At 43.7% G+C, this 26,068-nt stretch overlaps 1 protein-coding gene across 1 annotated transcript; it reads left to right on the top strand.

Moving 5' to 3' along the window:
• The first annotated feature begins 6,643 nt into the window (after positions 1-6,643).
• Positions 6,644-12,016, top strand: LOC137325491 (regulator of G-protein signaling 21-like). Its single transcript, XM_067990648.1, has 5 exons — positions 6,644-6,841; positions 7,683-7,793; positions 8,135-8,196; positions 8,313-8,479; positions 9,734-12,016. The coding sequence occupies exons 1-5, from the start codon at positions 6,687-6,689 to the stop codon at positions 9,920-9,922; spliced, it is 684 nt and encodes a 227-aa protein (XP_067846749.1). The 5' UTR covers positions 6,644-6,686; the 3' UTR covers positions 9,923-12,016.
• Positions 12,017-26,068: the final 14,052 nt, after the last annotated feature.

Raw genomic sequence — 26,068 nt, 5'->3', positions numbered from 1 at the left:
AACTTGCCATGCAAAAAATTTTAAAATTTAAACGTGCAAGGGCAAGTCTAACTAACGGCAGGCATCATTAGATGCCCTGCCACAACAAATTATGGCCATTATTACGTACCAGATGTCCCAGTGTGTCCTGTGCATTCTAATATAATAAAAAAACTAAACATTGCAAACAAACAGATTACAAGCTGAAACAGGAAAACTAGCAAACATTTGCCAATTAATGATCCAGGAAAGGAAAAAAGTTGTACAATGGTTTTCATACTGATATAGTACTGGTGTACATTCTCACACTGATACAATACTACTGCAAATTTTCACACACTTCAGGTGTGAGGGAAACACAAGGTGGGGGCAGCACAGCTGGACAGGGATTGACATGGGTCATCCCACCCTCTCTAGGGCTGTTTATGGATTAGGTCACTTTGAAAGCTGGGAACCAGAGGTGGTGAGTGTTTTCATTGGCATTAATCCATTGCTCTCCCTGTAGGGATGTGCTGTGGGATTTGTGAGAGAGAACATGTTGCATAGTTCTCCGAGAATGGGCTCGAAGCAGAACCCATACATCAAGCCCTCTGACTGGCATGGGCCTATGTGGTAGGAGGGGCTGGGTTTTGCCTTACTGGAGAATACATCTTGCCACAAACTGTGACATTTGTGTGCTAATCTGCACCTCAGGTGAAAGACATGGGAGAGGCAGTGCAATACCTTTACATCCTAGTTTTTATGAATGTTGCAATAAATCTTTCTAAGGCAGTTTTATTTTTGTTCAGATGCCCAAAGAGAGCTATTTTGGTAAAGAACATGAGGACATAAGAAATAGGAGCAGGTGTAGGCCATCTGGCCCCTCGAGCCTGCTCTGCCATTCAACAAGATCATGGCTGATCTTCTACCTCAACATATCTAGAGGACCGAGAGTAAAAGGGGGCAGAAGTTATGCTGCAGCTATACAAAACCCTGGTTAGACCGCACCTGGAGTACTGTGAGCAGTTCTGGGCACCGCACCTTCGGAACGACATATTGGCCTTGGAGGGAGTGCAGCGTAGGTTTACTAGAATGATACCCGGACTTCAAGGGTTAAGTTACGAGGAGAGATTACACAAATTGGGGTTGTATTCTCTAGAGTTTAGAAGGTTAAAGGGTGATCTGATGGAAGTTTATAAGATATTAAGGGGAACAGATAGGGTGGATAGAGAGAAACTATTTGGTTGAGGATTCTAGGAGTAGGGGGCACAGTCTAAAAATTAGAGCCAGACCTTTCAGGAGTGAGATTAGAAAACATTTCTACACTGAAAGGGTGGTAGAAGTTTGGAACTCTCTTCCGCAAATGGCACTAGCTCAATTGCTAAATTTAAATGTGAGATAGATAGCTTTTTGGCAACCAAAGGTATGAAGGGATATGGGCCAAAGGCAGGTATATGGAGTTAAATCAAGGATCAGCCATGATCTTATCAAATAGCGGAGCAGGCACGAGGGGCTGAATGGCCTACTCCTGTTCCTATGTTCCTAATGCCATTTTCCTGAACCATCCCCATATCCCTTGATGCCTTTAATATCTAGAAATCTATCGATCTCTGTTTTGAATGTACTCAATGACTGAGCTCCACAGCCCTCTGGGGTAGAGAATTCCAAAGATTCACCACCCTCTGAGTGAAGAAATTTCTCCTCATCTCAGTCCTAAATGGTCTACCCCTTTATTCTGAGACTGTGACCCCTGGTTCTAGATTCCCCAGCCAGGGCAAACATCCTCCCTGCATCTACCCTGTCGAGCCCTGTACGAATTTTGTATGTTTCAATGAGATCACCTCTCATTCTTCTAAAGTCTAGAGAATACAGGCCTAGTCTACTCAATCTCTACTCATACGGCAATCCCACCATCCCAGGAATCAGTCTGGTGAACCTTCGTTGCACTCCCTCTATGGCAAGTATATCCTTTCTTAGGTAAGGAGACCAAAATTGTACACAATACTCCAGGTGTTGTCTCACCAAGGCCCTATATAATTGCAGTAAGACATCTTTACTCCTGTACTCAAATCCTCTTGAAATAAAGGCCAACATACCATTTGCCTTCCTAATTGCTTGCTGCACCTGCATGTTAGCTTTCAGTGACTGATGTACAGGGACACCAGGTCCCTTTAAACATCAACATTTCCCAATCTCTCATCATTTAAAAAATACTCTGCATTTCTGTTTTTCCTACCAAAGTAGATATCTTCACATTTTTCCACATTATATTCCATCTGCCATGTTCTTGCCCACTCACTTAGCCTGTCTATATCCCCATGAAGCCTCTTTGCATCCTCTTCACAACTCACATTCCCCCTGGTTTTGTGTCATCAGCAAACTTGGAAATATTACATTTGGTCCCTGCATCCATATCATTGATATAGATTGTGAATAGCTGGGGCCCAAGCACCGGTCCCTGCGGTACCCCACTAGTCACAGTCTGCCAACCTGAAAAAGACTCATTTATTCCTACTCTCTGTATTCTGCCTGTTAGCCAATTCTCAATCCATACCAGTACATTATCCCCAATTCCATGTGCTCTAACTTTGTTCACCAACCTCCTGTGTGGGACCTTATCGAAAGCCTTCTGAAAATCCAAATACACCACATCCACTGGTTCTCCCTTATCTATTCTACTAGTTACATCCTCAAAGAACTCTGATAGTTTTGTCAAACGTGTTTTCCCTTTCGTACATCCGTGTTGACTCTGCCAAATCCTATTATTATTTTCTAAGTGTCCTGTTATCACATCCTTTATAATAGATTCTAGCATTTTCCCCACTACTGATGTCAGGCTAACAGGTCTATAGTTCTCTGTTTTCTCTCTCCCTCCTTTCTTAAATAGTGGGGTTACATTTGCCACCCTCCAATCTGCAGGAACCGTTCCAGAATCTATAGAATTTTGGAAGATGACAACCAATGCATCCACTATCTCTATAGCCACCTCTTTCAAATCCCTGGGATGTAGATCATCAGGTCCTTGGGATTTATCGACTTTCAGTCCCATTAATTTCTCTAGTACTATTTTTTTTACTCATACTAATTTCTTTCAGTTCCTCATTCTCGCCAGACCCTTGGTTCTCTAGTATTTCTGGGAGGTTTTTTGTGTCTTCTTCTGTGGAGACAGACACAAAGGGGGTGATTTTAAACCCCAAGAACGGGTGGGTTGGGGGCAGGTGGGAATTGAAAATAGTTGCAACCACAACATTTTTGGACTTGGCTTTCCCAGTGGGAAGCCTGTACTTTAATGCACTGACTTTAAACCCAGAAATAAAGCCGGGTTGCAGTCGCGACCCAAAAAACAACTATTTTCAACTCCCACCCGCCACCAACCCACCCGTTTTTGGGGTTTAAAATCACCCCCAAAGTATTTGTTTAATTTCTCCACCATTTCCTTATTCCCCATTATAAATTCTCCCGTCTCCATCTGTAAGGGACCCACATTTGCCTTTGCCGGTGTTTTCCGTTTTACACACCTATAGAACCTTTAACAGTCCGTTTTTATGTTTCTCGCTAGTGGCGGAGGAAGAAGAGTTAAGAGTGATCAACACTTGAACCCATACTCTGAACTAGAACAAGGGTCCCAAACTCAGCCAGCAGTTTATGCAAGCCCATTCTCTCCAACTCACCTACCATATCACTCTTCAAAGACACTTTGAAAAACATACACACACTGCTTTTCCATAATGAAAGGCTCCCTATCCCAACCACAAATATATACTTTAAAGGCAGAGTCTCTCAGTTTCGCAAATTTGAAGGGTTGGTTGGAAAAACCTGGTGACATTTTCTGGCTCAGTAACAAAGCAATGAGGCTTGGTTCTCACCTCCTAGTGCTGGTAGCTTGTATCTATTCAACGTGCTCTTTTTTTTCCAAAACAAAAGGGATCAAAACAAACAAATAACAAGATGGTTTTCAATACTCATGAATCCCTGTTCCATAGTACTTCCTGTTGAAATTTTGAATGCCTTTGTCATTTTTTTTATATCAGATTGACTCCACCTACCAAAGGACAGAAATGTACCGAGACCCAGGCATCTTGCAAAATTTGATCCATGTGGTCATTCCACATTTTTTTTTACATTGCGAGACCTGAATGAAGAGCTACGGCCTCTAGTGTAGGAGAGAATAAAAAGATCACAAGACAACATCGGGGAGAAGATGGAGGGAGATAAGGAGTTGCACCGTTAGTGGAAGCAAATGAGTTAGAGAAGGAAATGGTTGCAATGAGTCTTCATATCAACACAATGAGGAAGTAGGGAGGATGAACTGAATTCATTAGGCATGAAGAGACAGACAGATCAGTCACTAAATTCATCTACTATTTTTCAATAGAAGAGAAAATAAAATATTTCCAAAAGTATCTAAACAATACGGCCCTATAATATTTTAGATCAAAAACACTGCAAGCATTCTGTGCAAATTACACAGATAACAACTATGCAGCCATCATCAAATTTTGCTTTCAGTAGCATATCTAAATATTCACAGACTTCCTTCCTTATAGTATGGAAAGTTGATATGGATGAAGTAACTTCAGTATGTGTTTACAGTGCAGTTAGCAAACCCCACCCACCTGTAGGTAATAGAATAATAGAATCTTACAGCACAGAATGAGGCTATTTGGACCATCGCACCTGTGCTGGCTCTCTGAAAGAGCTACTGATTAGTGCCACTCCCCTGGTCTTTCCCCATAGCCCTGCAAATCTTTCTTTTTCAAGTATTTATCCAATTGCCTTTTGTAAGTTACTATTGAATCTGCTTCCTCCACCATTTCAGGCAGTGCATTCCAAATAATAACAACTCGCTGCATAAAAAAAAAATTCTCCTCATCTTCCCTGGCTTTTCCCCCCAATTATTTTTAATCTGTGTCCTCTGGTTACTGACCTTCCTGCAAGGGAAACGGTTTCTCCCTGTGTACTCCATCAAAACCCCTCATGATTTTGAACACCTCCATTAAATCTCCTCTTAACCGTCTCTGCACTAAGGAGAACAATCCCAGCTTCTCCAGTCTCTCCACATAACTGAAACCCCTCATCCCTGGAATCATTCTGGTAATTCAATAGATTATCAACTTTAGCTCAGCAACAGTTTCATTTTTTGTCAGTTTATATGACTTGACTTGTTTTTCCAACAACCCAAAATCTTTGTATTTGGAAGATCCAAAGGAACCGGCTTATACTCAGTGGTCGAGACTCACTAACTGTGACACTATGGTGTGTGTGACTACAAAGCTCTTTTAAGGCTGGACCAGAAGGGGGTGTGTGTGTGTGTGTGTGTGTGTGGCAGAGGATTGGGGAGGAGGTGGTCCCTCCATAGCAACTGGTAAATATTCTACCATCAAGTACTACAGTCAATCAAAATAAATAAAATCTATAAAAGGACCCAGCAAATTACCTAAAATTAGAATTAGAGCTCGGCCATTCAAGGGTGATGTCAGGGAGCACTTCTTCACACAAAGGATAGTAGAAATCTGGAACTCTCTCCACCAAAAAACCATTGAGGCCTGAGAACTGAAATTGATACATTTTTGTTAGGCAAAGAGTTACAGAACCAAAGCAGGTAAATGGAGTTAAGATACAGATCAGCCATGATGTAATTGAATGATGGACCAGTCTCAAGGGACTGAATGGATTACAGTTTTTGACCAAGTAGCTTGAGATAACCGACTTAGTAATCTTTCCAGTATGTTTATATAGCATTTATCTGGCAGATATTACACAGGTTAAAGAAACAATACCAGATATTCATGTTTTTATATCTTTTACACGTGAATGTTTTTAGATGGGCTCCATAATGTATCAGTGTTGCGTGAATTATTTCAATTACTTTTGCTCTGTGCAGTAGAATATCTTTTCTTACTATTTGCCCTGCAGCTAGGTGAATGCAAAGGCTTTCAATTAGCCTATTTTGCTGCAATAACATTCATGCATGGAAAGTCTCAGTTAAGCAACAACCAATCTTTATGCACAGCTGTAACCAAGCTACAGGTGCACACTGGATTCATACCAACTGCAGTGTGGGTGGGTTATTAGACAATGTGATGTGGGGGGGGAAGTGGGGAACTCCGTAGGTGATTTTAATCTGGATGGTCAGTCCTCCACTGGAGGAGGTCGTCAGTCTCCGGGGCATCACCTAGCATACAACAAACCAATTGCTGCTCAGCTTCAAAACCCGTCTTTGGAGCCCTTTAAGATTTTAATAAATGTGCAATAAAAGTCTCTGATATTAACTAAACATACTGGCCATGTTATCAACCTCATTAACCAGTCCGGGGGGGGGAGAAACGTGTGCATCATAATCGCATTAAAAACACAGCCCCTGCGTAAAGCAAGTGTTTTAAACTGTAGCAAAACATCCCAGTGGGTACACGGTTCTCTAGTCACATTGACGAGACCTACGCAAAAGGACAACATTTGCATGATCTTGAGACTTGTATTTATTTAAATTAAAAACTAGAGTGCAACTCTACATGCGCACGAGACTGCCGTTTGGTTGCAACCACGTCAACAATGGCCCAAAAAATAAGAGAACTTCCTTTTTTGTGGTATCATGAACTCACATCACCCAGTTCTACTCGCACAAACACTGCTTCCCCCACCCCTCCCCCCTCCCTCGCTCCTGCCTATATATCAGTGCAATGTGAGAGGAAGATGAAACATCAGAATAAAGGCGTACAGAACAGCAAATGAAGCAGAGCTTACAGTTTCACCCAAGACAAGTCAACCAGCTAGACATGCCTGAAATCATGCTCCCCCAGAACGCTTCAACCAAGTTGAAAGAAGTCAACAACTTTACTACTAGTGGCACTCAAGTGACAGAGAAAAGGAAAGCAAAGAATCTGTAAGCATTATCATCTTACTATGACTCTAAGGAGCCTCTATTTTTAAGAAGCTTCCACTGGTTTTATTGTGCAACATGACATGGTTCTGCACCACCATCCCAGGCTGAACTTTAGTATTAAGCATGCACATTTTCAAATGAATAACTTAGATCGTTTGCTCTTTTTAAAAATATATATTTGTAAGCAAACCGAGTAAAGTATGGATCCAGAAACCTTTTAGTTTTTAAAACAGGTGTGATGATTTTGAACAAATATTTCTCTTATACATTGGAAACTGTTTTGCTAATTGATAAAAATACAAGCTGCAGAAAGGTAGATGTAGATTATAATGCAAATTAAAGTTGTACTTTCCTATAAGTACTTTGCTGTTCATTGTGCTAGTCAGAGTATGTAAATACTACTCTCTCAACTGAGATCTACAATGGAAAATTAATGCAAATTATTTGAAGACATAGGCTAGACGTCAGCAGAGCTCAAAAAGACTTCAACAAAGAGGCTTTATCTATGAAGCATAGACTGCTGGCATTAGTCTATCAATACCTCAGGCCGTTTCAACATCACATTTGCAGAAGTCAACCCGTTCCATTTTGCCTAAGACTATATTTCCTTAATGAGTTTTACTTCTAACTGTTGGTTCTGTCTAGGTAACTTTCTGCTATTTAACTGTTAACCCAATTTTTAAAAACAAATATGAATTTTATATGAGTAAAGTAAATCTAATAGAAGTAAATTCCAATTAATATTTCTTAACAGATTGTTCTTACTCTGGTGATTGTAGTTATTTAGCTATAAGATCTATCTTTGATAATACTGACACTTTGTGTGTGTTACTTTCCTCAGAGCCAAGGATCTGAAGACTCGTCTGTTTTCCGTACTACTGAATTCCGATTCTCAACACCCATCTATAAATTTTCTACCCAACATGTCAAAGAAACTGGACCTGTCCATTGGGTAAGTGCTTTCTCTTTCATTCCTTTAAGCACTGAATTCTCTTTGATAGACATTTGCTCTAAAGTGAAATATTCTAAAATTGAATCTGAGAAATGTAAGAGAGTGCAGAACATATGTTTCATTATTGGAGATGCAAAAATTGTACTACCAGAAAAAAAAACATTTCAGAATCAAACTCACTTCAATGGAAAAGTTCAACACCCCAGCGTTCTTAAAGTAATTTTGTCCAAACTACATATGATCTTGCTGATATAAGAATCAGAAAAAAATACCTATTTTAAATAAGTTGCTTTGAATTTAGGAATAAAATATTCTAAAATCATTCCATTTTCTTTCTACAGCCTCACGCTTGAGGAAGCAATGCAATGGTCCAAGTCTTTGGACGTACTGCTGGCTGATCCATGTAAGTGATATTTCCTATTCCAATGTTTGATGGTTGCTACCAATAATATCTTTTGTGTTTTTTGTAATAATAGCACAGTAAATAACAATTTGAATTCATATTTTCTCTTCCTCTAGGCGGCCTTGCTGCATTCAGAGCTTTCCTCAAGTCAGAATTCAGTGAAGAAAACATTGACTTCTGGCTGGTCTGTGAGGACTACAAGAAAACCAAGTCTGCTGCAAAATTGGACTCCAAGGCTCAACATATTTACACAGAATTCATACGGAGTGATGCCCCAAAGCAAGTGAGTGTTTTTTTTTAAAACTTCAACAGACTTAATCACCTGGCTCTGACCTGTAAAAATAGTGATGGAAGTACTAACATAATTTCTTTTTCATAATTCATCTGTAAATAATGAAAAAAGCAGGTCTAGTAGATGTTACACAAGTCCTGGTCTGTGGGTACTCATTAATGGTGGTTTCAGACAGGGTCCCTGCAGGCATATACAGCCGAACTGTAGCAAAACCAAAGAATATCACTATGGTCTGGCCAGCTCCAGAGAAACTGTCCTAGAATCTTTAGTTCACGTAGTTGCAACAATCAATGCCACGGGTGAAGCAAATGTGAGTTATGACCCCCCCACTTCTTGAAAGATAGCGTGTTCTATTCAACTATCACAGCAAAAGAAACATCTGTACTTCTACCGGTATCTCTCAGTCACCCTAGTTACTATGTTTTATGCATTAAAACTTTGGTTAGAGACAATCTAAAAGCAGACAAATATTTTCAAGTAAATTTTCTTCAATTGGGTAATAGGCAAAAAGTTGGCACGAGTATAAAATCGATTTTTCCATTTTATACTCACACTGACCTTTTCACTCAGATTTCCACTAGAGGAAAATACACCTCCCCAATATGGGATCAATAACTGCCATAACTAGGAGTGACCGAGAAAAATGCATGCAGATATCTCCCAAATAAAATACTTAGGATGATACAACAATTCAACACAATACACTGCAGAATACCACTGCGTTCCCCTATGAACACGGTCAAGTAAACCAACTTGGAGTAGATGTGACACCGATCCAGGCTGAGCAGGTTGAATGTGGCACAAGCTGAAGGACGGACTTGGCTTGTACTGCATTCATGGCACCAATGATACTGGGCAGTGCTGCACTGTTGTGACAGCATAAACTCTAACTTCCAGAAGAAAAACTTCATCACACCAGTATATCTAGTCTTTTGTCCCTATTTCAAGGGCTCAATTTTACAGAACTGAAACTACTGACTGTCATACTTTAAATGAATCTTCATAGTTTCAAGGCTGTAGACAGTTCTTTATAGTGTGGGGAATTTCAGCAGTTTTTCTGAAGAGATGTACATTGGGGAGGTGGACTTATTATCACGTGATGTCTAATGATTACTTCACAGTTTTGCTCAGGGTATAGAAGAGGACTATTTTCAGACTAGAAAAATAATGAATTTAAAATACAATGTTACAAAGAGGGAAAAAAAGGGAGTATTGTATTAAATTGGTATCATTATCTATTTATAGGTCAACATTGACGGTAATACGAGAGATTTAGTCGGCAAAAGTATTCTACTGCCAACCCACAATTGTTTTGAGGGGGCCCAGAAAATTATCTTCAGTCTGATGGAAAAAGACTCTTACCCCAGGTTCCTGAAATCAGATGACTACTTAAATCTGATAAACAAGTCACAGGGCAGCAACAGCAATAGTTAAACGAAGAGTTTAACTCCAACAAGGTAATCGAAAAATGGATCACCAATTCTGTATTGCTCATTCCCGAGTACACCACAGTACTGCATAGAGCTAGAGAGATGGATCTGCCAGGAAGCAGAAAAAGAAACTGAAGCTCGATATCAGATGAACAAAGACACAGTACATGACACAGTCAAGGTAACACAGAAGAAGGGCAAGGAGTACTGTCCACCTTCAGGGACAAATATGTTTCACAGCGCTGTGAAGTATGTGTATAATTGCAAGGCTTCTCACCGTTATCAAGACAATTTTTTTTAATCCTTCATGAGAAGAATTACACGGAGAACATATGACAAATTTGATTTGGTAGAGAGGCAGAATATTTTTGTACAGTGGAATATGAACTGAATTCTCTTATTAATGCTGACTGGATCTTAAAGACAAACTGAAAAACATTTCCCTTGAGGGTTGCAACATAAGCTATGGGGGACAGTTTTAGCAGATGTGTGTGTGTGCGCCTCTCAGTACTGAATATCCTGGATACAGAAAGAAGGAACTGTGGTGAACAGATTAGAGTATTTATTTATTATTGATATCTTTTCTCATTTTAAGTGGAAAGTTCTTGGGCTCAATTTTAAAATCAAAAATTGCGGGTGCGTTGGGGGCTGCGAAAACGGCAAAAATCCTGAGTGGGTTCGGAAACCGGCTCCGACCGCCAACTTCCAGGGTTGCCACAGACACACTTGTGTGAGCGCTTCACAAATCCGGAAATCCTGCCGGCAACTAAAGCCGGCGGGATGATAGTTAAAGAACCAAATGTACCTCATTGAGGTACTTAAGGTACTTTATTTCTGACATTGTAGATAGTTAAAACAATTTTAAACTTACCTGGGCGGCTTTCCCACGGCTTCCAATTCACACCTGGTGAAACCAGGGTCGGATCAGGCAAAAATAAATGAATAAAATAAAAAACCATTGCACAAAGTGAAAAAACAAAATCAACCTACCTTTCCACCTTGCTCCGATGTCTCCCTCTCTGATGTCCCTCTCAGCCCCCGATGTCTCCCTCTCCGATGTCCCTCTCCCTCCCTGATCTTCCCCTCTCCTCCCCCGATCTTCCATTCTTTCCCCCCTGGATCTTCCACTCTCCCCACCCTGATTTCCAACACCCTCCACTCTCTGTTCCAGCACCAGATGACCTCTCTCTTTCTCTTTCTCTTTCTCTTTCTCTCCCCCTTCCCCCTTCCCCCCCCCCCCCACCCCCCACACCGGTATTGCAGCTCCTAATTGACAGGCTGGCTGCCGGGCGCAAAACCCAGAAACAACTTTAATCACCATCAATGACATTGTGATAGCGTCGGAAAAGGTAAGTTTTTTTAAACTCGGGTTTGCCAAGCGCACCTTGCCCCCACCCCTGCTGCCAACCCACCACCATTTCAAAATTGAGCCCCTTATCTTAGTCTTATAGCGATAGCACGAGACAGACTGTGGGTCATAAACTGTGCTAAATATATTGATGTAGATAATGGCAGTATATGTCCTCAGTTCATTACAAGCACTTTGGTGACTTGGTAGCCTGGAGCTTCTTACCAGCAAGGCTGAGGTCATGCAATACAATGATGGTAACAGCTACAATACATGGACTGTTACCACAGTAACAGTGCCTGCAAGATGTCTTCTGTGGGAACCATCGTGAACCATTCAATAGTGCCAGGTATTAATGCTGAAAATGAATAGTTGTTACAATTTCTCGAATAAAGCTAGATTTTAGCCATTTCGATACTAAAGAAGGGTTGCCCGCTGGCAATTACATTGGAAACAGGGTGATGTCATGAACAACACAACAATGTAATGGTGAATGAATGGCAGGTTATGATTTGAAAGCCAAATATTCCTGATGACACAGTTTCCTTTTCATCAGTGGTACTAAAATATCCTATTAGGTCAGATAGTTTGTTTGGCAGGGAAATTATAATCACCACTTTTCCAGCAACATTACCCAAAGAACATTTTGTATGAATTGGTTACTCTACTTCTGGTACATCCTAGCATTTTATTCATTCTAATTGCTGATGCTCTTGAACAGGCAATAAAATATTTGCTGTTGCAATTAAACTGTCAGGATTATTCATTCTTTCTTCAATCTCAACTGCATTATCATTTAACAAGAATAGTAGGTCCCTCAAGGCAGTCGATGGGTTTAGCTAACATTACAAACAATGCACAATGGTTTAATAACACTTTAGGCCCTTTCTTTCCCGGTTGGGGGATTCTATTGGCCAGCACGATGTCTGAAGTCAGTCAATGATACCATCCACACTGAAGAATTAATGACCTCAGGCCATGAATTGAGTAATATTCAACAGTTGGCTCATGGGAACTAACAATCATCAGCAAATAGGATATAATAACAATTTTTATAATAATACACTTTGCTGGGCTATATCTTCCTTCGTTCACTAATTTTGCAAAAAAATTAAATGAGAATATAAACTGTGGCCTAGTACTTGACTCTTTACAATACTTCTGTTTCTTCAGTATAGTATTCTGGGACCATAAAGAACAATATGATCACTGCTGGACATTATTATCCCATCTATATAGGCTACCCCTCACAGGCTTTAGCAATGATGAACCTAAAGGCTGTTGGGCTTCCTTCGTATCACTGCAGGGTGGGGCTCTGCAACCCTTCTACTCTGTGCCCCTCACCTCATCAGATCAGCTGCCAAGATCATCTACAAACTACCAGTAACTACATGCATGATGCCAACCCATTCCATGCATAAAGCTTATTAATAATAAGAGTGCAAAGTGTAATGCACCATGATATCGTCAATGTACAACCATTCTGCAAAACAGAAATCAAAATTTATTTTTACTATTGTTAACTCTTTATGCATTAATGAAACCATATGCAGAAAAACAATACCTGCAATGATTATATTTGGGATTGACATACGGCCATCTCCTCCAATAAAGGGGCTAGGTTCTTTTTTATCTTATTGTACAGCTACAGATTTCTAAATTACTCACGTACATGCACAGAAACTGTTTATCAAAAGAAAGTACACAAATACTAAACAAGGCTTCATAGTAGTCCTTTCGAGCCGGAGTCTCATAGATTTTTGGACTCTAAGGGAATCAAGGGCTATGGGGATCGGATGGGAAAGTGGAGTTGAGGTAGAAGATCAGCCATGATCTTATTGAATGGTGGAGCAGGCTTGCAGGGCCATATGGCCTACTCCTGTTCCTATTTCTTATGTTCGTAAGATAGTGATCGAGTGTCAGGAAACAACACAGCAGGATGTTTTTGCCTTTCACGTGAACTTCATCAGCAAATCAAAATGATAAGATCATGTCTGATCATTCTCAGCTGGTTAATGTGACATCTAGACCAAGAAGGTTAGGAAGGATTTATTCACTTCCTGTCGGTGCTCAGTGCATAAAATAGGCTTTGTAACAGAACATCCAATGGTGCAGTCATAATTACAATTTATTGCACAAGTTATCATGACTCCATCCTATAAAAATCTAAGTGCTTTGCGACTGATTAATTTTTCAAAGAACGTATTGATAAATGCAGCAGATAAGTGATAACAGGAGAAGACTGTTTGCATTGTATGTGTGTAGTGTAGATACAACACCATTAGTATAACATCACAGTCCTTTTAATTGTCAAACCAACGGGAGCCACTCCACTTTCCATGTACTCACATTCCTGGAGGTCTCACTGCAATGAACGTTTCCCATTTTAAAAAGCTGCAATTTTATATCAGTTACAATCAGGAAATGCAACTCCCACTGTTGCTTTGCATTTATGTCAGAATTGTAGCAAATTGCCCAAAGATTTTCCATATTGCCACAGGTATTTCATCATTATCTACAGTAACTGCAATTATTTCCTGTGTTCTCCCCCTTGCCTTCTTAAGTACATTTTTATGCTCATCTTAGATGAGAGATATTAGTGTTGGAAAACTGAATACTTCACCACTTGTTCCACATGGTGTCAGTATCAAGCACTTTCAGATCTGGCATGGGGCAGATGTTAAAGTTTGAACTTCTCAAACATCACTCTCCCATTCAAACAGCTTGACAAAAGTTTCTGTGAATGCACCCCCTTCCTTAATATCGGAGATCTACGCTTTTTGCTTTCTGCCTTGTAGAGGTAATGTAGCCCAGATATGACAGTTAACCCTGACAGTTGTATCTTGGAGTTTATGAAGGATTCCCATTGTGTCTTCAGTCAACACAAACAGATTTGTACAGGCTAAAAAAAAACTCAGATTTATTTACACTTGAGCAATTTGCAGCACAAAATATTCCATACGGTGCAAGTAATAATTTATAATTTGAACATCTACTACAAGAGCAAGCCCTTCAATCAGTTTCTATACAGTGTCTTGCCTTGATCGAAGGATTCACTTGAAACAATGTGAAGCAAATACTCATAGAATTCTTCAGCTTGAACAGTATTCAGACAAACCAGAAGAACTGAAGAATCCGCAGTCCAGGGTCAGATTTATACCAATCCACTTTGATGCGGACTCAAATTAATCTCCTCAAACAGCTCAGTGTTTCCGTCAGGCAGAGGGAGAATAAACCTCCTTAAAATCCCTTTCTGTTGTACCAAACTATTAGTAGAAAAAGTGATTAATGTAAAAGATTTAGGACAGAGAGCAAGAGAAACTTTTTTTTAAACACAGAGAGTTGTGAAGCTGTGGCGTACACTACCAGTGTTAGTGATTGAAGCAGAGACCATGTCAACATTTAAGAATCGGTCAGGTAGATGGTTGAAGGAAAGGGAGATAAAGGGAAATGGGAACAGCAGGTGGAATTAGGTCTACTGCTTGGATGAGGGATAAATACCAACACAGGCTGGTGGAGCAATGGCCTGTTTCCTTGTAATTCCATGTAATACTTTTTGTCATGTTAATGATTTAACTAAGTGTATAACTTGTTACAAATAGTCATTGCAATTTTTTTTACCATGCCAACTTCCTTTGAAAAGTCTTTACAAGTAACTCCCATAGTAAGGATAAAGATCCTTGTTTTGATCTCGTCTTTGTTTATCTGAACAATATTAGGGCACAGATACACTCTGTCCTCTCAGAAGCTACAGCAGCATCAGCTTCGAAACCCATCCGCTAATAACTGGCAAATGAGGTATTCCTACTAACAAAATATTGCTCCACTGTAAATTTGGGCCAGATCTGATGATGCTGCAGACGCCACAACATTTTGTGGGAAAGCAGGATGTTTCAGATAGACTAAAATAGTTCAAAGATAGCTTGAGCCATTTATCATCTGGACAGAAGAATAACAAACAGCATCTGATAGAGAACTGTAAGGAACTGGCGGTTGGGGGTTAAAATAACAGGTATGAACAAGAGGGTAGATCATTAAAATTCAGTGGCAAATAAATATAGATTATGCTCATTGAATCAACATTGAAAGTGGCATCGTGTTGTATTGCAACAATTATGGGAAACTAGGGCATATAAGCCGATTCATTTAGGATGAAATCGGACTGTACAATATTAGTAATAAATGAGTTAATGCATTTTGAGGGAAATTCCCCAGCACACTTAACAAAAGTATTAACCCGGATAAAATAAACAGTTAACAGCTTTGTTAAAATAGAAGAAGAATTTCATACAAATGCATTATTAACATTGTACTGTATGATTTTAATCCCACAGATGTTAAGTCTGGGTGATATAGGGCTCGATTTTAAAAGGGTGGCGGGATGGCAGTGGGGGGGGGGGTCAATGGGCGTGCGGCAAACCCAAATAATAAAAACTTACCGTTCCCCACACAATCAGGACTTAATCGCTGCCTCTTCACCTTGTTTCCGGAATTGCCATCCAAAAGCTGCGCAGCGGGCAGACTGCACACCCGCATGACAGGCTGTCAGCTGGAGCATCTCGATTTAAAGGGCCATTGCTCCAATGTCTTTCGATGGAGCAAAGAGCCAGAAGACCCAATGGAGAAGCACAGGGCCAAGGCTGCTCCAAGATTCAGCGATGCCTCACTTCAGCTGCTACTGACCGGGGTGAGGAGGAGGAGGGAACTATTTTACCCGGCTGACAGGAGGAAACGCCCGGCCTCTGCCACCAAGAAGACCTGGCTCGAGGTGGCAGAGGAGGTCACCAGCAGGAACAACATCTGTCACACTTGGGACCAGTGCAGGAAGTGTTTCAATGACCTACTAGGTCAGCAAAAGTGAGTACACTTAATGATTCTCCTACATTCCGTGGTGCACGTCACCCCCTCCCCCCCAACTCATTCTGCACTGCCAAGACTATTCCATCACATCACTCCTCACACCCACTTAATGCTCATCCTCAACTTCCCTTTACTTCCTGAGCACTTCCTCACCTCCCCATTTGTGACCCCCCCACTACCACTCACCCCAATCCTCATCCAATGTGATGTCTCTGTCTCATACTCACCCTCTGATGCATCTCTTTCACGGTCAGCCTCACCCAAAGCAATGCATTCATCGGCTGACCATTTCACCATCACTCACTCACACGTCTGCACTTTCTCCCCTTCTAGGAGAAGAGAGCGAAAAATGCACGCGAGAGGGCGAGGACTGGAGGGGGGCCACAACAAATAGTGGCCCTCACAGACACGGAGGAGGAGGCACTGGAGATAAGCCGCACCCTCGAGTGCCTGTCCGTCGGGGACACCGAGACTGGCACCCCACAAACATCTGGTGTCACAACTTTAACATTCATCATACACAACATGAATTGGTGTTAACAACAATTGGCATGTTGAACACCTCAATATGCTCATCGCAACATGATACATCTGTGATAATGCTTAATATTGCCTTCTGTTCTCTTTCAGGCCCTTCAACGACTGCAGTGACGGGAGAGGGAGATTCCTCAGAGGAGTTCCCGGCCTCTGAGGGTGGACTGTCACATTTTAGCAAGCCATCCACCAGCACAGATACTCACAGCTCAGTGGATCCCAGTAGTCAAATAGTTGGGTTGGCACCTGGTGAGTCACCATACACAAATGAGCACAAACAGACACTGGTGGCAGGGGCAGCTGTGGAGAGTCCGCGTCGGTGAGTGAATTCCTCTCCAGGCTCTGCTCAGCTGGACGCAGATGCTGAACCCTGGGGGCCATCCTTTAAAAGGAGAATGATCAAGGGACAGCAGCACATTTGCGAGGTGCTGGAACAGGTGCCACGCACACTCTCCACAATAGCGCAGAGGATGGAGGAGTCCAACTCCTGCATTAGTGGAATGGTGGCACAGGTACGTGAGGGAATCTCTGAGATAGTATCACAGGGACGCGAGCAACTGTCTGAGATAGTATCGCAGGTAAGTGGGGGGAATGTTTGCAATGGAGAGAAGGCTAGCCTCCATTGAGCTTCAAGCACAGCTCACAAATGAGTCCATTCAGGCCCTGACAACGGCCGTGAGGACTCATGGTGAACAACATTCTGCCGCCTTAAACAGGCAGACAGAAACTTTACAACTGGGCTTCCAAGGCATCATGCATGTCCTCCAAACTGTTGTCCAGCAGGGTGGTAGAAGTGATGTGGGCCTGGTCCAGGAGAGGGATGATGGCAAAAGGGGACATGGAAGTGGGGACGCCACTCAAGCGCTCCCACATCTCACCTGTTGCCCCCCTCTCAACCAGTACCCACAATGCTGCCTCCTGTCCAGGTGGCCGAGTCCGCCCTTGCACAGGTGCAGGCAATGACCATCTCCAACAAGAGAGAATCTAACCACCTACCCTTGATATTCAACGGCATTACCATCGCCGAATCCCCCACAATCAACATCCTGAGTGTCACCATTGACCAGAAACTTAACTGGACCAGCCATATAAATACAGTGGCTACAAGAGCAGGTCAGAGGCTGGGTATTCTGTGGCGAGTGACTCACCTCCTGACTCCCCAAAGCCTTTCCACCAACTACAAGGCACAAGTCAGGAGTGTAATGGAATACTCTCCACTTGCCTGGATGAGAGCAGCTCCAACAACACTCTCAAGAAGCTCGACACCATCCTGGACAAAGCAGCCCGCTTGACTGGCACCCCATCCACCACCTTAAACATTCACTCCCTTCACCACTGGCACACTGTAGATGCAGTGTGTACCATCCACAGGATGCACTGTAGCAACTCGCCAAGGCTTCTTCGACAGCACCTCCCAAACCCACGACCTCAACCACCTAGAAGGACAAGGGCAGCAGGCACATGGGAACACCACCACCTGCACCTTCCCCTCCAAGTCACACACCATCCCGACTTGGAAATATATCGCCGTTCCTTCATCATCGCTGGGTCAAAATCCTGGAACTCCCTTCCTAACAGCACTGTGGGAGAACCTTCACCACACGGACTGCAGCGGTTCAAGAAGGCAGCTCACCACCACCTCCTCAAGTGCAATTAGGGATGGGCAATAAATGCCGGCCTTGCCAGCGACGCCCACATCCCATTAACGAATAAAAAAAAAGGTGGAGCAGTCTTTGGAGGGGCCCCTCACGGGATCCAAAATCCAGAGGGCGTAGGCCCAAATCATCTCATCAGTCTGGCCATGGACATGAGCAACCTGCTGCAGCCACAGGGTATGCACAAAGGTGTCTGACAGACTGTCATGTTTTACATTTATATTTGTTTTTTGTTCAAGTCACATTAAATGTTATCATTCTCACCATTACTGCCACATCTTGCCCATTCTTGACTGGCTTTTGTGATAGCTACATCATGAACGGTGACACTTGTTGCCACCCAGTGGGTGACTTTACAGTGGGTGTATGTGTAGTTGCAGGACTGTTTTGTGCGGGGGGTGGGGTGGGGTGGGGGCAGGGGGACGCCGGGGGCTGGTGTTGGCGCTGCTCTTTCCAGGTGGTGTGAGGGCTGGGCTATTCTCACTTTCTGATCTTATGAGAACCGCTCACATATGAGGGACTCCCTGGCCTCACGAGCAACCAGGTGAGCCGCTGTTCTGCCCATGGGTTCATCCTCCTGCTCAATGGGGATGACAGATGTGGATGGTGGGTGAGGGCATGGAGCCTCCCCAACCGGTACCCCTCTCTGTTGTGCCATGTTGTGCAGGACACAACTCACCACTATACTGTGACCCACTCTCTCTGCTGAGTATTGAAGCACTCCCCCAGAATGATCGAGGCACCAAAATCACATCTTTAGCAGCCCTATCGCAAGTTCAATTATAGACCTGGTGGCGATGTGGCTGTCGTTGTATCGACAGTGTTCCTTGCTGATGGGGTTACTCAGAGGTGTCATGAGCCACGTGATCAGGGGGTATCCCTTGTCCCCGAGGAGCCTGCCCTTAAGGCTGTTTGGTGTGTGGAAGAGGTCCAGGATGTTAGATTCCCTCAGAATGAACGAATCATGGCAGCTGCCAGGGAATCTCGCACACAAGTGAAGAAATCTTTAGCGGTGGTCACAAACGAGCTGAGCGTTGATGGAGTGATAACCCTTTCTGTTGATGATCAGTCCTGGCTAGTGTGGAGGTACTCGGATTGCTGTATGCATGCAAACGATTGCACCCTGTACCCGTGGGAAGCCAGCCACAGAGTGGAATCCCACTGCCCTCTCTGTCTGGCTGAGGCCGTCCATGGGGCAGTTGACGTATTGTGAGGCTTTGCAAAACAAGTCGTCGGTGACCTGCCTTATGCACTTGTGGGCAGATGACGGAGAGACCCCATCGATGTCACTGGTGGCACCCTGGAATGATCTGGAGGCAAAGAAGTTGAGGGCAGTGGTCACTTTAACAGTGTTGGGTAACGAGATGCTGCCAGGCCCAGCGGGGAGCTGCTTGGCATGAAGGAGGCTGCAGATGTTTGCAATCACCTGGCAATTCACTCTTATGCCTCTGAATGCACTGCTCCTCGGAGAGGTCCATGAAGCTGAGCATTGGTCTGTAGACCCTCTGACGAGGGTAGTGCCTCCTGTGACGTTGGTCCCTCTGTGCTCTTGTGCAGGTGCCTGTGGTGCAGCATTGTATTGTGGAGCTACAAGTAGCAGACGTGCATGTCATGCCTGGCGAGGACGGTGATGTTCCTTATTCTCGGATGTACTGGTGAATGCAGCCATCGTGCCCCCCCATCCTGATGGTGTCAGTTTGAGGGGGTCCAAAAAGTTGGTAAACATGTGTAAGCAGAACAATTCTGAGTGGAAACCAAGAATTTTCTGTCGAAACACAAAGATCTCCCAGCCATAAGTTTGTCTGAGAGAACTGAGTGCCCTGCTGTAATAACTGGCCTTTTATCCCCATCTGTCAAACAGGGATTTAAATGGCCAAATGGCTGCCAGCTGAAACCCGGCGACTTCCCAATGCCATGTTTCACACAGCACGGGAAACACGTTGACGCAGCAATGAAATCACTTGCCTTCATTGTAAATTACATTTATTCATTTTTGAACGACTTCAACTAGGTGATTTAGTGCTTTAAATATCGTCCCGCCGGCTTTAATTGCCAGCAGGACTTCCAGGTTCGGGAACGGCGCGCGCACCCAGATGACTCTGGATCGTGTGCATTCTTCGGCGTGTTGGAGCCGGGATTTCTGCCCGCTCCTCGAAAAGCCGATTTTCATTGCCCCCAACCCACCCGGACATTTGTTTTAAAATCGAGCTCGTAGACTCACTGGGGGCGATTTTAACTTAACCTGCCTATCGGCAAATTGGGTGGATCGGGTGCAACTCTGATTTCGCACCCTGTCCAATTTTGTTCTCCGTTGAAGTCAATGGGGAGTAATATTGGGCGGGGAGTAAAACCAGCGTTACACCCGAACCAGTGGGTTTCCTGCCTGGCGAGTTGTTAAAATCACCCACATTGACTCAGACATTCCGATTGAGGCCAAGGCAGAATCTCGTAGATCCCCACATTGGGTGCAGTTCTACCCGGTGTTTTCCACCCCACCATTTTCCAGGTGGGGAGGGCAATGAGCGGGTCTCCTGACCCCGCCCCTCCCCTCCCCAATTAAGTGGGTGCATCTCGGTGAGTTTTTAGTCTTTATGTCCTCCCTGGGCATGCGTCTCATTAGGAGGCAAAAAGGCCCCAATCCTTGACGAGTGGAAGGTAATCAATCCCAGAGGGGATCAATAACGTTCCTAAAGAGGCCCTGTTGCTGCATTGGGAACAGTAGAGACATTTCGTCAGGGGCCTTCCCTCTCCACCGTCAGATTGATATGGCTCCACTCTGACATTCTGTCAGCAGTCCAGGGCAGGGGCCTCCGATGCCCCCTTGTCGGCATAATGAACTCATCCCATGGAAATAACCCTGGCCCTAGGGTTTGTTGTAGGCTCTCCATTCTGAGGCTAGGGTGGGCAGAGTTCCGCTCCACTGCTCTTGCACCAACAGGGTATAAATTCAAAGAGCTCACATGAACTGCGTAAAAATTTTGGTGGGATTACACTTGAAGCACGAGGCTCAATTTTAAAAGTGAAAAACGGATGGGTTGGGGCGTGGGGAGGCATTGAAAATTGCCACCATTTCAGACCCGCCCCAACCCGCCCATTTCAGGTTTTTACCTGGGCGGGAAAAGGGGCGGGCGACCAAACCGCTCCTAGGGGCAGGTCGGGCCTTAAAACCTTTCACGGAGGCTTTGGGCCTCCATTTTTCTGGACTTCCCGATTTCAACCCCGGGGGGCCGGGATTCCCAGGCCTTCTGTTTTACGCCTCATGAAAGGAAGTGAGAAGGCCCAAGACTAACAGGTAGGTGCCTCGAAAGGCACAGCTCGTGGGCCCGGAGGAGCAGGAGTGCTTCCCCCAAGCCCAACAAGCCTATCTGCACTGACCCCCCCAACAATCATGGACACCCGACCTCCGATCCCCGACCCCAATCCTCCCCCCGACCTCCGATCCTCCCCCCTACTCTGATCCTCCCACCCCGACCCTGATCCTCCCACCCTGACTCCCGATCCTCCCACCTCCGACCCCCGATCCTCCCACCTCCGACCCCCGATCCTCCCACCTCCGACCCCCGATCCTCCCACCTCCGACCCCCGATCCTCCCACCTCCGACCCCCGATCCTCCCCACAATGATCGCGAACCCCCAGTCCCGACACCCCTCCTCCTCGTGACTGACACCGATCCCTCCCCCATGACTCACGACCCCATGCCAACCCATGTCCACCCATGTCCCGTGCCCCCTCCATTCCCTATGCCCCCCATCCATAAAAACAAAGACTTACCTGAAGTCTAACCTGAACACGTCCTCTCTTTGATTGGTCTCCCGTCCGGCTGAGACCAGCCTGTCAGTCAGACGGAAAACCAACAAAAAAAAATAAAAGACCTTACGTCAAAATCATACGGGCGTCCGGGAAACCCGTACTAATGGGTTTCCCGACCTCAATTTGACCCCCCCGACCCCTTCCCGGCTCAGTTTTAAAATCGAGCCCATTGTGTCCTGTCCTGGTCAACAACATTAGAAAAAGATAAAGGCATCAGGAAGGATTGAAAGAAATGCAGCAACAATTGTATTGAGTTTAAATCAGTCAGCTGTGATTCAAACATCGGGGAAACACGATCCAAGTTTGTGTAAATCCTCAAGAGAATGATTGGAGTGGTGTGAAGAAGTTCTTTGTACTGAACACAATTAAAAGTGTACAAAATCTCTAAATGCACATTCAAAGCTCATGGAAAATAGGGTTTGATTTAAAGCGTTGGAAAAACCTCTCTCAATTCTTTAAAAATGTATATATGTATATTATATTACAACATGTTATCTTGCAGGTGATGTCTTTGTGATGAAGATCGTGCACTTTGGGACCAGTGATCATAATTCCATTAGTTTTAAGATAGCTATGGAGAAGGATAGGTCTGGCCCAAAAGTTAAAATTCGAAATTGGGGAAAGGCCAATTTTGATGGTATTAGACAGGAACTTTCAGAAGTTGATTGGGAGAGTCTGTTGGCAGGCAAAGGGACATCTGGTAAGTGGGAGGCTTTCAAAAGTGTGTTAACCAGGGTTCAGGGTAAGCACATTCCTTATAAAGTGAAGGGCAAGGCTGGTAGAAGTAGGGAACCTTGGATGACTCGGGAGATTGAGGCCCTAGTCAAAAAGAAGAAGGAGGCATATGACATGCATAGGCAGCTGGGATCAAGTGGATCCCTTGAAGAGTATAGAGATTGCCGGAGTAGAGTTAAGAGAGAAATCAGAAGGGCAAAAAGGGGACATGAGATTGCTTTGGCAGATAAGGCAAAGGAGAATCCAAAGAGCTTCTACAAATACATAAAGGGCAAAAGAGTAACTAGGGAGAGAGTAGGGCCTCTTAAGGATCAACAAGGTCATCTATGTGCGGAACCACAAGAGATGGGTGAGATTCTGAATGAATATTTCACATCGGTATTTACGGTTGAGAAAGGCATGGATGTTAGGGAACTTGGGGAAATAAATAGTGATGTCTTGAGGAGTGTACATATTACAGAGAGGGGGGTGCTGGAAGTCTTAACGCGCATCAAGGTAGATAAATCTCCGGGACCTGATGAAATGTATCCCAGGACGTTATGGGAGGTTAGGGAGGAAATTGCGGGTCCCCTAGCAGAGATATTTGAATCATCAACAGCTACAGGTGAGGTGCCTGAAGATTGGAGGGTAGCAAATGTTGTGCCTTTGTTTAAGAAGGGCGGCAGGGAAAAGCCTGGGAACTACAGACTGGTGAGCCTGACATCTGTAGTGGGTAAGTTGTTAGAGGGTATTCTGAGGGACAGGATCTACAGGCATTTGGAGAGGCAGGGACTAATTAGGAACAGTCAGCATGGTTTTGTGAGAGGAAAATCATGTCTCACGAATTTGATTGAGTTTTTTGAAGGGGTAACCAAGAAGATAGATGAGGGCTGTGCAGTAGACGTGGTCTACATGGACTTCAGCAAAGCCTTTGACAAGGTACCGCATGGTAGGTTGTTACATAAGGTTAAATCTCATGGGATCCAAGGTGGGGTAGCCAATTGGATACAAAATTGGCTTGACGACAGAAGACAGAGGGTGGTTGTAGATGGTTGTTTTTCAAACTGGATGCCTGTGTCCAGCGGTGTGCCTCAGGGATCGGTGCTGGGTCCGCTGTTATTTGTTATTTATATTAATGATTTGGATGAGAATTTAGGAGGCATGGTTAGTAAGTTTGTAGATGACACCAAGATTGGTGGCATTGTGGACAGTGAAGAAGGTTATCTAGGATTGCAACGGGATCTTGATAAATTGGGCCAGTGGGCCGATGAATGGCAGATGGAGTTTAATTTAGATAAATGTGAGGTGATGCATTTTGGTAGATCGAATCGGGCCAGGACCTACTCCGTTAATGGTAGGGCGTTGGGGAGAGTTATAGAACAAAGAGATCTAGGAGTACAGGTTCATAGCTCCTTGAAAGTGGAGTCACAGGTGGATAGGGTGGTGAAGAAGGCATTCGGCATGCTTGGTTTCATTGGTCAGAACATTGAATGCAGGAGTTGGGATGTCTTGTTGAAGTTGTACAGGGCATTGGTGAGGCCACACTTGGAATACTGTGTACAGTTCTGGTCACCCTATTATAGAAAGGATATTATTAAACTAGAAAGAGTGCAGAAAAGATTTACTAGGATGCTACAGGGACTTGATGGTTTGACTTATAGGGAGAGGTTAGACAGACTGGGACTTTTTTCCCTGGAGAGTAGGAGGTTTAGGGGTGATCTTATAGAAGTTTATAAAATAATGAGGGGCATAGATAAGGTAGATAGTCAAAATCTTTTCCCAAAGGTAGGGGAGTCTATAACGAGGGGGCATAGATTTAAGGTGAGAGGGGAGAGATACAAAAGGGTCCAGAGGGGCAATTTTTTCACTCAAAGGATGGTGAGTGTCTGGAACGAGCTGCCAGAGGCAGTAGTAGAGGCGGGTACAATTTTGTCTTTTAAAAATCATTTGGACAGTTACATGGGTAAGATGGGTATAGAGGGATATGGGCCAAGTGCAGGAAATTGGGACTAGCTTAGTGGTATAAACTGGGCGACATAGACATGTTGGGCCGAAGGGCCTGTTTCCATGTTGTAACTTCTATGATTCTATGATTCTTCTGGCTCTGCTTTCACTGAACACAAAAAGATCTGTCAAACTCTTTTCATCAAGACAATACCTCTTTAAAGACTAAATACTTCATATTTGGAGCTGTTAACTTAACAACATATGACTTATGAAGCACCAAGCATGCTGATGGCTGGAGAATTGAACAAATAAATGAGGCAGATTTCTGATCCAACGGAGGCCAGAGAGATATGGGTTTGGGACCAAGACAGAATGGACAAGAAAGTGGTCTGTGTAGTCTTGAATATGAACTTCAATGATGAAGTAAGCTAGGTGAGCTGAATGGACTTTTCTCCTTCATATCGACCATGAGGCTGCCCAGAAGCCTTTCCACATTTTCTTTTGACTATAATAACTCTGAAACCACCTAGCTGACCTTCAGTAACTGTAACATATGACTTCTGGCCACTAAAATCAGGCTTCCTTTTGAAATTGGCAATGATTGGATCAAATCGAAGATGGTCACCATCAATAGTTTGACTTCCTTGTAGCAGTTCTTTTTGAATAAAGTTTTTACAGCCAGGGATGTTTCTCCATGCATCTTTTTGTTATCAAATTGGAGAAAATATAATAAAAACTTTATCTCTGTGGTATGATGGCAGGCAAACTTCCAAGTCACTTTCAGATGCCTCTCTGCTCATTGTGGAGAGCAACTGCCATTCTTGAGGGCAATGCATGGAGATACAAAGGCAAAGCAAATCAATTTAGACAGCCTTGGAAATGGTTTGAATGTACATTTTTACAATGTATTGCCTGGTAACACCTCAAAGAGTTTTTAACATGTACTCCATGAGTGGTGTTGAAATCACTAAGGATGAAGCCGAAAGAGACTTAGGAGTCTCAGTAGACTCAACGCTCAACGTGTCCAACCAATGAAGAGCAGCAATCAACTAAGCCAATAGGATGTTGAACTACACGGTCAAAACTGTAGAATATAGGTCAGAGGAGGTAGTGATCAAACTATACAGTGCTCTGGTCAGGCTGTACCTTGAATACTGCATCCAGTTCTGGTTGTCTAGGAATGAGACAGACATACAAGCACTGGAGGCAGTGCAGGGAAGAGCCACGAGCCAATGTTCAATGTCAGGAGTCTGAGAAAAGACTGGAGTGCGACTTATGAGA

The sequence above is a fragment of the Heptranchias perlo genome, chromosome 9 (assembly GCF_035084215.1).
Source record: "Heptranchias perlo isolate sHepPer1 chromosome 9, sHepPer1.hap1, whole genome shotgun sequence".
In the NCBI taxonomy this organism is placed as follows: domain Eukaryota; kingdom Metazoa; phylum Chordata; class Chondrichthyes; order Hexanchiformes; family Hexanchidae; genus Heptranchias; species Heptranchias perlo.
Note: the sequence above shows the minus strand (reverse complement) of the source record. Positions and strands in the feature narration are given on the sequence as shown.